The 15564-nt window shown below is 64.6% G+C and overlaps 2 protein-coding genes across 6 annotated transcripts in view; one reads left to right on the forward strand and one right to left on the reverse strand.

Moving 5' to 3' along the window:
* The first annotated feature begins 1332 nt into the window (after nt 1-1332).
* Nucleotides 1333-9759, forward strand: GRAP (GRB2 related adaptor protein). Its single transcript, XM_086759763.1, has 6 exons — nt 1333-1858; nt 3893-4904; nt 6083-6180; nt 7130-7252; nt 8524-8692; nt 9278-9759. Exons 2-6 carry the CDS (start codon nt 4278-4280, stop codon nt 9461-9463), a joined length of 1203 nt encoding a protein of 400 aa, XP_086615889.1. The 5' UTR covers nt 1333-1858; nt 3893-4277; the 3' UTR covers nt 9464-9759.
* A 283-nt stretch (nt 9760-10042) lies between these two features.
* The window catches only part of SLC5A10 (solute carrier family 5 member 10), a 36342-nt gene continuing 30820 nt past the window's right edge, over nt 10043-15564 (reverse strand). For 3 of the 5 annotated variants that reach the window (XM_086759331.1, XM_086759333.1, XM_086759332.1), the window contains 6 exons: nt 14073-14180; nt 13572-13722; nt 11187-11355; nt 10620-10835; nt 10377-10466; nt 10052-10135 (listed from right to left, as the gene is read on the reverse strand). In XM_086759331.1, coding sequence (XP_086615457.1) covers nt 10052-10135; nt 10377-10466; nt 10620-10835; nt 11187-11355; nt 13572-13722; nt 14073-14180 — 818 coding nt within the window. Of the gene's footprint in view, nt 10219-10376; nt 10467-10619; nt 10836-11186; nt 11356-13571; nt 13723-14072; nt 14181-15564 lie in introns of all 5 variants that reach the window. The other 2 variants (XM_086759330.1, XM_086759334.1) reach the window with 2 other exon arrangements.

The following is a 15564-nucleotide window of genomic DNA, read 5'->3' on the forward strand; positions in this document are numbered from 1 at the left end:
TCCCAGAGCCAGGCACCGGCACTGCTCGTATCCATCAGCCCAAAACTGAGTCCCGGGGACCTTGTGGGAAGCGTTAGGTGTTGGTGCCCCTAAGGCTGCTGCTTGTTGTGTCTGGGCTCTCTCTCCTCACCAAAATGGTGTTTGGCCCTTTCCCAGGAGGCTGGTCCCACCTGCCATCCAGGGCTGCACGTCCCCTCGAGGAGGCTGTTTGGGATGGCCTGCCGCCTCAGTGACCCTTTCCTGCAGGTGTGGGGTTGAATTCCACACTTGAGCCTTCAAGATTTCCAGTTCTTTTCTACATCCATCACCAGGGACAAGCCCAAGTGCCAAAAGTGAGATCCCACCAGCAGCCTCCTGCTCTCAGGCTTCCCCCATGGGGAGCACGGCCCCGCTTCCCATCCCACCCACACCATGGGCAAGCAGGACCCGCTCCTGTTTACTAGCCTAGAAACCCTGATACCAGCCCCAACCACTCGTGTTGACCCCAGGGAGATGCAGCTCCATGTCTGGAGGCCACCAGTGCCTCAAGGAGCCTCTTGCAGCTGCCTTGGACCAAGTGTGGCAAGCTGGCTCTGGGGCTCCTGTAAATGCTTTCCTGTGGGTCCTGCGGGACGGTGAGAGGTTTGGAGGGGTCTGATCCTCCCAGTGCTGGCCGTGCTCTGCACTCAGTGACACCGGGGTGTAAAGGGTGATGCCAGCTGCTCGGTGTGGGCTGGGCTTCAGAGAAGTTGGGTGACGCACAAGGACAAGTCTGATGCTCAGGAGTTACGGACGCGGCCTCTGCGCCGGGGGGAAGTGCTGACTCTGAACTCCTGTTTACGGGCACTGACGTGGCGTTTTCTAGCCCAGGATGTCGCTTCCTCTCCGCGTGGGGCCTCAGCGAGGCACTCGCTTCCTCGAGAGACAGAAGATCCCATCGCATCCCGTGTCCCGGCGTGGGTCGGTACTGGTACCAGTACTCAGTACTGGTCCCCAGGCACACAGGCAGCCCCGGGCGATGTGATGCCTCTGCACCGTGCACGCATGAGCAGTGCTGGCTGCTGACCCGTGTGCCTGGTTTTATCCATTTTTTATCCATTTTACATCAGCATCCCAGGCTGAGCTTAAAGCTGGGCTGATCCCCGCAGCCGCCCCCGGCACAGCCCCGCTGCTGGGGTGCATCGCCCCGTCCCCTCGCTCTCCGTGCCCCCGCGCTGCTGGCACCCCAGGGGGGCAGCCGGTTCCCAACGAGCAGCCCGGGGCCAGCGTTCCCACCCTGTCCCCGCTCGCTGAGCTGGCGCAGGGCATTTATTCTGGTCTCCAGGGGCTCAGTGGAGGGCAGCTGGTGGCTGGCGTGATGGATCACGCGTTCTCCTCCCTTCCTCACTTTATCTTCCCTCCTCCTTCCTCCCCATCACCTCATCTTTCCGGCTCCATCCCCAGCCGAACGCGGACCCGGCAGCGCTGAGTCGCCGGCACCGGGGCTGCCTTCCCGATGAGGCGAGAGGCGTTACCCCGCGCCTGACGCGCAGGCTGCGCGCGTGGGTGTGAGGAGAGCACGGTGGCCGCTGCGGCCACCGCTTTACGCGGCCACTTGAATCAATGGGCATCTCTTTGCTGCCGGGGACAGACAGAGCCAGAGGCGAACAGGCTGTGGGATTTCTTCCCGGGAAAACCGCCCGTAGCGTCACACCGGCCCCTTCGCTGCGGCATGGGCGCCTTGGGCCACGGCACAGCAAGGAGCAGAAGGCACCGTCCGCAGAGGAGCTGGGGAGCCCAGGATCACCTCCTTCACAAAGCTCCCCAGGCCCGCAGCGGAAGGGGAAGAGGCTCCCCTCCCTCCTCTTCCTCCTTCGCTGCGTGGGGATTTTGCAGCCAGGTAAACACAGGATGTTGATGAAACGGGCTCGGCAGATTGGGCAACGCCGGAGTCGGCGGGAGCTCCCGGCGGCTCCCAGCATCCGACACGCAGCCCAGGGTGGCCGTGCAGAGGGGAAGGGCGATGCCAGAGCCGGCTGCACTCTCCTCTGCCTGTCCCCAGGGTCACGAAACTCCCCTGCGCGGAGCGGGAGGCAGCGTGGGCTGGTGGTCAGACCTGGGGCAGGGTGGGCTCCCTGCGTGCACCTCCGTGGCCCTTGGGATCTCCTTGCAAGCCGGGCTGATGCTCACAGTGTGCAGCCTCGAGCACCCAGCCGAGGTAACTGCCTGGCACCTTCTGGGTCCCTCTGGACACCGGGGACACGCAGGGGGGTACAGACCACCCCAGGATCGCACCCTGCCAGGCGTCAGCTCAGCACCCGCCGCTCACGGCCGGCACTGCGGCGACAGGCTCTTCCCTGCTCCGGTACAGCGTGTGCTGTACACAATGTGGCTACTTAACACGGCACCAGAGGGAAGATGGGGAGGAAAAAAAAAAACAAAAAAACTTGTTTTGATGTTTCTTGGATGTCTCAGGCCGGCGATTAGTCAGCCATTGGCTCCCGGGTTGAGCCTTGCAGGACTCTGCGGCACAGCCCCATGGCCGGCAGCTGGGACCGCAGCATCCCTGCTTCTTCTAGGGGGTCTGGTGGGCATGGGATGGGGCAGATTTGCGGTCACTCATGAGCAAACAGAAGGGTTTTCCCAGGTAATGAAGCAGCTGGAGGCCAGGAGGTGATGGGCATCTCTGACTTTGCGGTACCAGCATGGCCGTGGCCCCCTCGAGGGGTTCCCTGGAGGCAGCACAGTACTGCTGGGGTACCAACCACCATGCTGGGCCCTGCTCCCCTCCTGGCTTCGGGACACCCCATCCCGCTCCGTGGCAGCGAGTCAGGATGGGGCACTCAGAAACCGGCTGAACGCAGTAGCATTTGACTCCCAACCCAGAAATGGGGCTGCCGGCTGCTCCGGCGTCCAGCCCAGCTCGCTCCTGGGGTGCGGGTGCTGCTGTCCCCTCCGCAGCGAGCCACGAGTGGGCCGTGAACGAGCCACAAGCGAGCAAAAGGGACCCAGCCCCTGGCCAGGGACGGTGGCCAGGGCAGCAGGAAGGAGCCAGGCAAGGGAAGAGGGGATGAGGAGTGGGATGTGGTGCTGGAGGTGGCCGGGCAGGGATGCCAAAGGGGCTGTTGGCTTCCTTATAGCACGGAGAGGAGGGACATGTGGCAGTGTCCCCAGTGTCCCCAGTGTCCCACTGGGTACTGCTGCCATCTCCTGGCAGGACCCAATCCTGCTCCGGTCCTGAGTGTGGCCACTGTGCCAAGGCCTGGCTTAGCATCATCCAATTTGTGCTGGTGGGCGTGGGCGCAGGATGAGGCCCTTGGCCCGCAGCGGGGTTAGAGCAGCGGCGCTGCTGGGGCTGGTTTCCCCGGGGAACGTCCAGCTCCACTCCTCGCCGAGGCTGCCGAGCGGCAGACGAAGCCCACCCCAAGCCAGCCGTCCTTCCGCTGCGGTCCCGACCCCTGGGTCTCGCCAGGCCATGGAGATTCGCTGCGTCCTGTCCTCCTCGTGACACGCGTGCACATACCAACCCTCTTCCCACGGCCCACCCCCGTGCCTTTCCCAGCCTTCCCAGCATCTCTGCTTCCCCTGGGACCAGCAGGTCCCTGGGCTGTGCCGGGGATAACCATTGGGGACTGGCGCTGTGCTGGGTGTGGGGACACCCAGGGCCACCCTACACATCCCTCTCCACTTCCCATGGGCACCGAGACTTGGAAAATGGCCTCGGTGGGGTGTTCCATGACGTTTGCTTTTTGGATTCCCTTGGGAAGCGGGGTTAAGAGTTGGAGGAGGTGAATGGCCAAGCTGGTGTCCCTGCAAACACCACGGCTGGTCCATCCCCGGGCAGATGGCAGCAGCGTCCTGCTCCTCACTGGAAAATGCCGGAGTCCACGGGCAGGGATTGGGCTGCAGCTGTCCCTGGTTTAATCCCTCACAGCAAAGCCAAACCAGCATCCAGCAGATTTTCTGCTTGCTTCATGCCCCGGCCCACGCACAGGACGGGAAGGCTGCACGGCATTGGGGACCTTCCCGTTGGGAACGATGCCCTGAGCGCGAGCCCTGCGGACTCAGCGCCTGACACCCACGAGAGTCAGAGGAAGTTGATTTAGTCTGAAAAGGATTTATTTTTCCCCAAGCCCTGCAAAAGCAAGCTGGAAAAAATCAACCCCCAAAGGGCCACGACCCGAAAAGACAGTAACAAGCGGGCTGAAAGCTCGCTGTTCAGAGCTGCGACCTGGCGTGTGGTTTTCTGTTTGATTTTCAAAGAAACCAGGTGTGTGCCTTCACCCTGCCTCCCTGTGCCTCTGCCCATCCCGTGCTCCATGATTTTTTTTTTTTTTTTTTTGCCAAAACAACCATTCCCACCGAGCCACCTTTCAAAGGCTGTGGTGGCAGCTCAACCCTTACGAGACATCGGAGACTCCCCCATCAGCTGGCCATGCTCTCCGGCCACATCCTCGACCTGCGCGTCCAGCCCGTCATCATCCTGTTTCCTTCCAAAACCCGGCGGCCGCCTGACGCCGCTGCCCACGGCCCACCGCGGAGGTGATGCCGAATCGTGCCACCAGCCGACGCACCGGGGTCCTTTTGGAGACGGAGACCCTGGCACCCAGGCAGGCCGGCGCGGCTGGGCCCCCCCGACCCCAGCACATCTGGGCAGCTGCGCCCGCCAGCAGCGTCCCGCGTGGCGCTCACCGTTTCGCCCCAGCGGCGCGCTGACATCAGCACGGTTTCCTGCCCGCCGACACCGCCGCGCCGTGCGCTCGTCCCGTACCCCGCAGCCCCGCGCCGTGGGGCGGCCAGCCCCAGGCAGCCCCGCGCCCCTGGCACGGCGAGCCCCCCGGGACCCCTCGCCGTCACCGCCCGGCGCCATGGAGTCGGTGGCTCTGTACAGCTTCCAGGCGACGGAGAAGGACGAGCTGCCCTTTCAGAAAGGGGACACCCTGAAGGTACGAGGCGGGGGGTCACCAGCTGCAGAGGGGTCAGGTGCTGCTGCTTTGGGGGACGGAGTGGGCACACGGCATAGGGTGACACCAGTGCTTTGGTGGCACCAGGTTTTGTTGCCTCTTTGGGGTTTTCCATGGGGGAGAAGGAGCTGTCCTTGAGGTTTTCAGGATGCGGAGCAGCATCCCTGGTAGCGGTGGCCACCGCGTGTCCGTGCCACCAGCCGCATCTCCAGAGGTGACCCAGCTGGGGTACGGCGTGTGGCCTCCCCGGCCATTGGTGCCACCGGCCGTGCTCTGCGGCAGCCCCCCCGGGGCTGGAACACATCTTCCCTGCCCCACGGAGGCATTGGGGGCTGCAGGGACCCGGCAGCGGGGAGCATGTGCCCGAACGCCCGCCCAGGCGCTCACATCGGGTCTGGCTCTCAGATGCCAGCCTGGCATCCCAAAAAACCTTCAGAGGGGTTCAAAACATCCCCAGGAGAACTGCAGCCCTGCAATGGGGGTGAGGGCACTGTAACCCCGCCACACTGCCCAGCCGCTCGCCCTTCTCCGTGGGGCTGACGCTGCGATGCCGGCAGCTCCTCCGGACCCCCGGCACCCAGCGGCCCCCCATGGGTGCGGCCGGCCCCGGGGAGGGTGAGGGCACGGCCCGGCTGTAACCCAGGGCCCTAAACCCGCTGTGCCCGTCCCTGCCTCCCCGGGGTGTTTTCCCGGTGGCCTGGGCGCCGTGCCCCTGGGGTTTCGGATCCTGTTTGCACAGCTGTGCCGGCCCCCCGGGCCCCTGCGTGGGAGGCTGGAAAATGGTGGCGCGCGGAAGCGGGTGTCAGCACCCCTGCTCGCACCAGAGCGCTTCCTCCCACGGAGCACCCAGCTGCCACCGCCTCAGGGGGACGTGGGGGGCCTGGCTGCCACCTCAGCTCCTCAGGGGACAGATTTTCCCCCCCCTTTCCCTGGCCGGGGGTTTGGGGCAACGCCAGGCACCCCTTGGCTGCCGGCGTTTGCGGTGGGGCAGCCCGCCCCTGGGCCGAGGGCCAGGTGCCCCCAAACCGTGTCGCCTTTGTCAGAGCCCACTTTTCGATGGGGGATGTGGGGTGTGGGGTGGCTGTGGGGGTCCCACTCGGCCCCCCCTCCCAGGGGGATGGCGGCCAGGCTGACGCCCCTCTGCTCCTCTCCCATCTCAGATCCTCAACATGGAAGATGACCAGAACTGGTACAAGGCTGAGCTGTACGGCTGCGAGGGCTTCGTCCCCAAAAACTACATCAAGGTCAAGCCGCACCCGTAAGTACCATCCCTACCCGCCTCTGGTAGCACCCACCAGCCCCAGGAGAGCCTCTCCCACCGCCCGGGCAGTCATCCCGCTGCCGAAATGTCTGCCACAACCCAGACAAGTGGGGAAACCGAGTCACAGAGCGACGGGGTCTGCCTGCCGGGTCGCTCTGCCGTTGTCACCGCAGCCAGTGGGGACAGGAGGCAGCGGCGTGTCCCCGTACCCCCCACACCCAAAAATTCAACCCTCTCACTGGGCTGCCCGCGGAATAAATGATAATTGGGGAACAACGAAGCGTTACGGGATTAGGGCTGCATTAGACCCAATCCTATTACGGCGTTATTAAAGCCCAGCGTGATCCAGCCCTGGTTTAACCTGTGCTTTATATTTCATTATCCCCTGGTAAATCACATTTAAATGCTGCAGCAAAACCTGCTTGGGGCTGCGGCTGGGGAGCGGGAACGCGTGGGCTCGGGGCAGCCCGGGGCAGATCCCACTGCCTCTCCGGCTTCGGAGCTGGGACGGAGGGATTTTGGGCTCTGCACAGCTCCCCTGTAGCGCCTGGCAGGGCTGTTCCCGTGGAGGGGGGCTATGGGGCACGGCGGGGAGTGGGGGGACAGGCAGCAGGGTGGGGGACGAAGGCACGTGATGCGGCGAGCAGGGTGACGGGATGCGGTGGCGGCTGTTGGTGATGCGACGTGGACCAGGCAGCGCACGGGGACCCGTCTGCACCCACAGCACCCTGTGGTCCCCTCGCCTCCGCGAAAGCGCTGTGATAAATCAGAAGGGGGGAGAAACCACTGCGGGGGGGTCCCAGCCCCATGGGGAGCCCAACGGGGTCCCTGCTCCCACCGATACTGGAGCTCTCGGTGCCTCCATCCCGCGGGGTGGAGATGTGGCACCAGGGCATCCCCGGGTGTGGAGGGGTGCCCGTGCAGCTGAGCCCGGTGTCCCTCGCAGGTGGTACGCGGGCAGGATCTCCCGGCACCTGGCCGAGGAGCGACTCCTCAAGCGCAAGCACCTGGGAGCCTTCCTGATCCGCGACAGCGAGAGCGCCCCGGGAGAGTTCTCCATCTCCGTCAAGTAAGCGGCTGTGGGACACAGATGGACACGCGGCCAGACGGGCAGGGGTCCCCCGCAGCCCCTGCTTTGGGGACTGAAGGCATTAGGCCACCCTTGTGGGTGCTCCCCGCTGTGGTGCTGGGGAAGGGGCGAGGACCCTGCCCTGCCCAGGGCACCTCAAATGAGCTGGGGGCCGTGGAGCTGTAGCCCCGCCGTATCCAGATGCAATTTTGCACAGGGCCTTCCTCTTCTTCCTCCTCTCTGCAGCCTCGCACTCTCAGCTTCCATCCATGTTGCTTCCTGCTCCCTGCCGACACCACGTCGCTGCCTCGCCCGGGGTCCCTCGCTGGGGTGCCCCTGAATACAGCCATGCGGGTAACAATGGGGCTGCAACGGCCTGGAGGAACAAGTCGCCCAGAGCATCCCCAGGGATGAAGGGATGCGGCATCCCAATGCCGCGGGGCCGATGATTTCGGCATCGGCAGCCGGGGCCAACGGGCAGAGCCTGTCCCCGGGCCTCTGACCCCATCTCTGCCCCTTCCCTGCCCAGGGCCAGGGTAGCAGCATCCGGCCCCGGGCCAGCCAGGCACTTTCTCACGCTGCTAATCTCTAATTAAGCGTTTAAGTTGGTTCTTGCCCATAATGAAAGGGAGCCGTGTTCCACCATGCGTCACCAGCGTGGCCGGGTCCCTGCCCCTGCTCGGGGGCCTGGCAGCGGCGGGTCCCCGCAGCGGCCCCGTGGCAGCCCCGCAGTGCGGGCACCCCAACCCGCCACCCCCGGGTACACACCGAGGGGGTGCCAGCATGTCCCTGCCTGCCCCATCCTCCTGTGGCATGGGGGTTCCCAGGGGCACAGGGGATTTGGGAGCGCGAGGGCACGCTTTGCAGCCTCCTCCCGGTATGTGCTGAGCTGAGACCTGCAGCTCTCACCGCACTTTCCTCAGACGTGGCCCCTGTTCGCGCTCTGGATTAAGCCACCGGCCCTACACGTGGCCAGGGTGCTGCCAGCCCCGAGCCCAGGGCCATCCCGCTGTGCCAGGGCTGGGCACTGAGCTTCGGCTGCGTGTGAGATGAGCTGTGGCAGGTCTCAGCTGCGGGTCCGTGTTGCTAGCACGCTGGGGACCCTCTCCCACTGCCTCACCAATGGGGCTTGGAGTGACCCCAGTGCCGTCACTCCTGTCCGTGGCAGGATGGGTGGAGTGGGACCTGTGGGCACGCCTGCACCCCACACATCCCCTCCAGAGACCCAGCCCAAGGATTACCTGGTGGTAACGTCCATCCTCCTTCCACAGCTACGGGCAGCACGTCCAGCATTTCAAGGTGCTCAGGGAGAGGAACGGCAAATATTTCCTCTGGGAGGAAAAGTTCAACTCCCTCAACGAGCTGGTGGACTTCTACAGGACGACCACCATCGCCAAAAAGCAGCAGGTCTTCCTCCGGGACGAGGACGAGAGCCAGGAGGTACCGTCAGGGGATGGGACGTACAGGGTTGGGCGGCAGCACGGCCAGCAGCGGAGATGGGCCGGGAGTCCCTGTCTGGCCGAGCCCAACCAGCTTGGGACGGGGCGCAGCCGTTTTCGGGCGAGCTCCAGCAAAGCCGAGCCTGGGGCAGCTTGTGGAGGTGGCGAACCTGGGCCCTGGGAGCTGGGGTGGGGGTGGCTCCCGCACACAGAGGGACCCAGGAATGAGGGGGGCCGCTCCCTCCGAGGTGCAGGGGTCCCCTGGGCACCCATCTCGCCTCTCCCAGGCAGCAAGAACAGGGAGCCACAAGCCTTGGGATGCTCCCCTGCACCCCACGGTGCTCCCCTGGGCTGTCCCCAACATTCCAGCTCTTCCCACGGCAAGATTTCCCTAATTCCCATCTCTCACCCTCGAAGCCGGACCCCAGGTACCCCAGCACCATCTAGGCTTTGCCCACCTCAGACTGGTCCTCACTGGGGTAGCGCAGCATCCCGGGCACGTCAGGGACTCCAGCAGTGGGGAGGGGCTGGGGGACAAGGGCCACCTCTCCCCTGCCACCAACCCCTGCCCTTGGCTTCCCTCCAGGTGAGGAGACCCAAATTCGTGCAAGCCCAGTTCGATTTCTCGGCCCACGACTGCTCCCAGCTGCCCTTCCTCCGCGGGGACATCATCGAGGTCCTGGACTGCCCCGATCCTAACTGGTGGCAGGGGAAGATCTACGGGCGCGTTGGCCTCTTCCCCCGCAACTACGTCCACCCCATCCGCAAGTGAGCTGCCGCTGAACCCTAAAAAATTCTCCAGAGCCGCGACCAGAGGAGCGGCAGCAACGGGGAGGGAGGAAGAATCCACGCGTCCCGAAGCTTCGCTCCTCTCCAGACCCTGTAAGTGAAGCTCCAGCTCCAGGGAGGGCTGCAGGCGGCCAGGATGCGGCCGGGTGACGCCGCGGAGGGGTGCTGGGGCAGGCTGGTCTGGGGGATTCAGTCCTGCAAGTGCTGTTCATAGCTGCAAATCGTGGCTTTTTTAAACGTTATTTTTATTCTGAGCTAGTAAAATGTGTTTGGGTGACACCCTCGAGCGTGGCCGCTCCTTTCCCACCCCTGCAACCGTGGTCCCGTGCCCACGTTCACTGTGGTTTTGCTTCTCCTGCAGCCCCAACACCTCGCCCCAGACCCCTCCTGGGGACTCACTGCCCCCTACGCCTCACAGCCCCCCAAGATGCCCTGAGGGTCCACAGCGCTGAGAACGCCCAGCTCATTGCACCGGTGGATTTCAACATCCTATATCCCAAACGTGAGAAATAGAAACTGTCACCCAAGTCCCCATTTCTCCCCCATCCCAGCGCCTTTCCGCCAGCGGGAGCTAGGCAAAATAGGCGTAACAGAAAATATTGACGCACATCAGGATGACGGCGTTGATGCCGCAGACACGAGCCCAGAATGGGGGCTCCGTGGCGTCCTTGAGGGCTGCGGCCGGGGGTCCCTCGGCCTTTGGTGGCTGTTGGCTGCCTGGGGTGGCTGAGCAGGAACCTGGCACAGGAAGATGGCAAGCGCTGGGGACAGGGGGCCACGGGGACCCCCACGTCCCCGTGGGTGGCACGGCCCCAGGGAAAGTGAGGCACGGGGTATCCGTGCCATCCTGCTGCCCGTTACTGGGGATGCCTCCCCTGCCAGACACCCCCGAGGACACGCTCACCGTCAGGGGGTCCTGGGGACGTGCCGTCCAACGAGGGCTGGGGGGGGTCCCGCGAGAGAGTCCACCAGGTGAGATCCTGCAGCTGGAAACCGGGGCGAGATTTGGTGAGAGAACACCCCTGGGTCAGACCCCCCCGGCCGCGCTCGGGGTGACACCGAGGTCTCCGGCCGAGGAGGTGCGGTGGGTGGACGCAGCCGTGGGGGCTGTGGTGAGGGCTCCTGGGTGCCCTGCTCACCTGGGCTGGCGGCGGTGGGGGGGTCAGCAGGCTGCCCCCCACCACGACGGCACCCGTGGCGGCGCACAGCAGCACGGCGAAGTGCAGGTAGTGGATGTCGGCCAGCAGCCGGGGTCGCCGGTCAGGGACCCCGCAGCGGGGCGTGGGGTATGCCAGCTCCAGCCCCATCCTGGCCAGCCCCAGCGCCAGCCCCACCATCAGGCCCCAAAAAGCTCCCTGCAAAGCAAAGATCCATGGTGGGGGTGGCCGGAGGGGGGACAGTCACCCCACGGAGCGGGGTGAGGGTCGAGCAGCCCCTGCGTGTTGGGACAGCACCCCGCACCCCGGCCGGTTGAGCCCTTGCCCAAACCTGCACCCCTTGGCAGGGGATGTCCCCCGCCAGCCCCATTGGTGGCCATCCATGGTGGTACTTGCCTCCTCCTCCTCCTCCTCCTCCTCTTCGTGCCAGGCTCAGTTTCTCCCCCCAAACCCCCCAATCCCCACTGGGTCCCTGGGAGCAGGGTGGCCAAGGAGGTGTTGGCACCACCCCGTGTCCCCAGGCCATCCCCAGGTACCTAACGAACACACCTGCTCGTTAGCTCTTGGCCAGAAGACGGCCAGGATGAAGACGGCGGTGACGGGAGGAGCCAGGTAGCTGGTGACAGCCTGGATGTAGACGTAGAGCTGGCCGCCGCTGGAGCTCTGCAGGATGGGGATCCAGACCACGCTGAGGGCCACCAGCACCACCGTGACCACCCTGCGAGCGGCAGCGATGAGATGCGGGGTGACAGTCTTGTCCCACCCGCAACCCCCCAGGCACCCGCGCCATCACCGTGGCGGCGGGGTGTCCCCAGGGTCAGGGCTTGGGTCCCCCTGCCAGCGCAGAAGAGCTGGCTGGGGGATGCAGGCGGCTCAGCGGGAGGATGCTCGTCACCAGGAGACGTCCCCAGGACCACGGAGGATGCTGGCTATGCCAGGGTGGCTCCATCCCGGGTGGGTGAGCGCACCCCAGGCCCCTGCCCAGCCCCACTATTGGACCCCCCCCGACGGGGAAACGCTGAGCAATGGGTACTTTTGCTATGAAAAGCCCCCAGCCACGGAGGCCGGGTGCTCTGGCCAGATTTGGGTGATGCTCTCAGCACCCCCACGTCCACCTAAAGCACCCAGCTGAGAGCCGGGGCCATGGGCTGAGCTGCCCAGTGCTCAGCTGCCCCCGACCAGGCTGCGACAGAGGGGTGCGCTTGTCCCCCACCACCACCCCGTCCCCGTCCTCGCCCAAAGCCCAGCCGCGCCCCGCGGCACCGCCTTCCTCCGAAGCAAGAGGCGTTGACCAAATCCCAGCTTTTTGGGCCCAATCTGAGCAGGCGGGCTGGGCAGGACGCGTCCTGAAAGCCGCCGTATTTATAGCTCAGCCCGGCTTGGTTACAGCTTCGCAGAATTACCTATGTCTCCGTCTGCTCATCTCGAAAAGCAGAAGTAGGAAAAAATAAAATAATAAAAAAAAATAACAATGCAAGCGGTTCGAGACAGAGCCCCCGCTGCCCGCCGGGCGCCTTGGAAAGAGGAAGCAGCCAGAGCGTAAAATGCACTTTCTGACCCCAGGGGTAGGAGAAAAACCCCGCGCTGGGTACGTCTTCAAGCCACGTTGGCCAAAAAAAGGTCATGGGAAACTGCAGGGGTGTCTGACAGCTGTGAGGTGGGGGTGCCGGCTGCGATTCCGGAAGGACGGGGCGTTCTCCCACCGTGCCATCGCCTCGCCGCACAGCACCCATCGAACGCCAGCGGGGATTTCCAGCTGGGCGGCCGGGCTGCTGTGGGAGCTCAAACCCCCAGGTCCAGGAACCGGGAATTCTCCTTGGACCCACGAACAAATCCTTTCCCTCCCTGAGCTGAGCCAGATGGGGCGTCCCCACCCCCGATGGGCGTGGGGGCGGTCGGGACCCCCAGACAGCCCCTCAGAAATAACCCCAAGCCGCCCGTCCCCGTGCTGGCAGGTAGGAAAACCTCAAACTTGCAGCTTAGCCAGGTTTGGTTTTTTTTTGTTTTTTTTTTTTCCCCTCCTCCCCAGAGCTTTTATCGTTTGCTATATCCCCACGGGGCCGTACGGCGGTGACGATCTGCAGCACCCCGCTTGCACGAATCGCCCGATGCACTAACGAATCGCCCGGGATCGACCGCAGCGGCGGCTCCCGCCCCAGGAGGGCAAAGCCCTTCGCAAACGCTCGTTAACCGGCCTCGGGAACGCGCTCCCGTGGTGGGACGCCTCTCGTCACCGGCATCGATGCCGGTGGCGGGGAAGGGCGAGGCAGGCTCCGACTCGAGCACCCCCGTTCCCATGGGGGGATCCGTGTGGGACTGCGATTCCCGGGATCGACGCCCATCCCCTTCCCGCCCTTCGGAGACGGAGGATGCCAAGAAACGGCTGCTCCTGGAGCCGCCAGACCAGTCAAGCCCCAGCGCAGCCCAGCCAAAGCCCTGACCCAGTTTCCCTCCTTGTTATTCCCTGCCCCGCGCCGAGGACGCTCCCCGCGCACCCCGGCATCGCGCCGGGGCATTCCCCAGCGCTGACTCTGCCGCCTCGAGGAACGCGGCACCGCGGGCGCGTCCCCGGGCTCCCCGCTGGCACCCCCCGCCCCCCGGGAGCAGCCGGGCCGCGTGCGGGCAGCGCTGCCCTTTGCCGCCCGGCGAAGATCCCTCCCGCGCTTCACTCGTGACCTCGGCGCGGAGCAGCCAGCGCCTTCCCTCCAGGAACGGACCAGAGGCGTCGAGGGAAAGGCCTCGCGCCGGGCACAGCCCTGCCCTTCCGAACGCCAAGAACGCCCCGTCTGCCTTTCCAGCGCTTTCATACATGAAATAATCCAAGGGCTTATTTTCCTTTCATAAACAGGCGCTTTGCAAGCTCCTGGGCACCAAAGGCAGATCACAGAGGGCCAGACCAGCCCCACCGGTCTCCCCAAAACCCACGGTCCCCACCTGCCCACCAAGAGCAGCTCTCTCTCGCCGGCCCCCGGCCTCAGCTTCCTCCAGACGTCCATGGTGAAGAGGGTGCTGCTGCTGTTGAAGATGGAGGTCAGGGAGGACATGAGCGCGGCCATCATCACCGCGATCATCAGACCCCGCAGCCCTGGGGATGAGAGGGACCGTCAGGGAGCAGCCAAACTGGGGGTACTGGGGTGGGATGGGACAGGACGGGATGGGGCAGCCCTGATGCTTAGCCCAGGGATAACGCCTCCCCCTCCTCAGGCACACCCTGGGGTCCCCCCGGGGGCAAGGACAGGGTCTGGGGACACCCAGCTGCACCTCGGGACACCGGGACCCTGCGCTGCCCCTTGGTCACCCACGTCCCCTGACCTCCGTTCTGGACTCACCTCGAGGGGCTGCAGGGGCCATCCCACGCGTGAACCCACCCAAACCACCCACAGGGTCCCCCCCAGGACATCTGGAGCCCGAGGCGGCCCCCTCCCACCCACCTACCGCTGGGCATCAGCTCGACCACCAGCTTGGGGTAGGCGATGTTGGAGCAGCCCACGGCGGCCCCGCACGCCCGGGCGCACTCCTCGGGGTCCACGCAGGCCACGCTGTCTGGGGGACAGAGGCAGGTGAGGCGCTGGGACCCCCCCATGGGACAGGGACCAGCCCAGCACCCCCCCTCCATCAGCCCTCGGCTACGGCCACGATGCCCAGACCTGGGGATCTGGGAGCGCATCCCGCATGGAGGGCCACCGCTGCCTCCTTTGTTTTTTGGTTTTTTTTGGGGTTTTTTTTGTGTGGTGTTTTTTTTTTGTTTGGGATTTTTGGGGTTTTTTTTTTTTATATTTTGTTGGTTTTTGGGTTGGGTTTTTTTTTTTGTCTTTTTATTGCTACGCTCATAAAATATTGAACTGGATGGAAATTAATGTCAGGTATAAGTACGGATGGGTTACCGGGCTCTTCGGTCTGCGTCCCCCGCCGAGGAGCGCGGGTGATCCCCGTACACGACCGGGAGCATCATTCCCGGTCCTCCCCCACGGTGACCCCTGCAAAAGCGGGGTGCAGCCCTCAGTCTGGTGACGGCAAACAGCAGCTGGTAACACCCCGGGGCTTTGCGATGGGATGCAGCATGGGGGGCGATGGGGACGCGATGGGATGCAGGCGATGCTCCCAAGCGCATCCCAAGGATGCTAAAAAAGCCCAAGTTGGGCCGCCTTTCCCCGGGGTGAAAGTCAGCGCTGCGGCTCCGCTGACTCTGCCCTCCGGCAGCTGTGAGTAAAGCTGCCATCACCGCTCCGTGCCTCAGTTTCCCCCTCTCTAAAAACACCACGTCATGCACGGCTCCATGCAAATGGCTGGCGGCCGGCGGGGCGGAAGATGCTCCAGAGGGCAAAGCGGCGTCTGGGTGTCACGGCCCAGCCGAAACGCCCGTCCCAGGGCTCAGCTCTGCCACCGAACCCCTCACTGGGACCTGGGAGAAAGCGGGAGCCAAGCTCAGCAGCGTGACCGGAGCCCCCAAGCCAGGAGCAGAGCCCAGTATTGTACCCCGCTGCCTCACTTTGTCATTAAGCCCTCTGCTAGAAATTAATTAGGAGGGTGTAATTAATGCTTCCATCTTCAGCTGGGAGGAGCTGGATCTGGTACCGGTTGCAGGAGCGGGGCCGGGTGGTGCCTGTCCTGCTGGGTCAGGCCGGGGTGGCCAAGCAGGGACATCTGTGACAGCAAGGACCAACCCGCTCCAGAAAAAGGCTCCTACAAAGGCTCTTTCCCTGAATCTTCTGCGTGGAGCGAAGGCGCCTGGGTCCCCCATCCCCAGGAACTGGGGACCAAAGGCAACTGGGGACGGGGGACCCAGGTGCCTTCACCCCACGCGAGGGTCTCTGTGGCCCCAACGTGGCCGTAGGAGCCGACACCTCGCATGACAGATGGGACGCCGCGTTTATGCCACCTCACATAATAAATCGTAAAGCACACACGCCCTGCTAAAGAGATCATA

This window comes from Chlamydotis macqueenii, chromosome 15, assembly GCF_036417535.1.
Source record: "Chlamydotis macqueenii isolate bChlMac1 chromosome 15, bChlMac1.mat, whole genome shotgun sequence".
NCBI classification, from domain to species: domain Eukaryota; kingdom Metazoa; phylum Chordata; class Aves; order Otidiformes; family Otididae; genus Chlamydotis; species Chlamydotis macqueenii.

Bases quoted from the DNA above. Each gene is read 5' to 3' on its own strand.
- GRAP (XM_086759763.1), top strand. From the start codon at position 4,278: ATGATTTTTTTTTTTTTTTTTTTGCCAAAACAACCATTCCCACCGAGC. The intron at 6,181-7,129 runs GTAAGTACCATC...TGTCCCTCGCAG, and splicing joins ATCAAGGTCAAGCCGCACCC to GTGGTACGCGGGCAGGATCT. The intron at 8,693-9,277 runs GTACCGTCAGGG...GCTTCCCTCCAG, and splicing joins ACGAGGACGAGAGCCAGGAG to GTGAGGAGACCCAAATTCGT.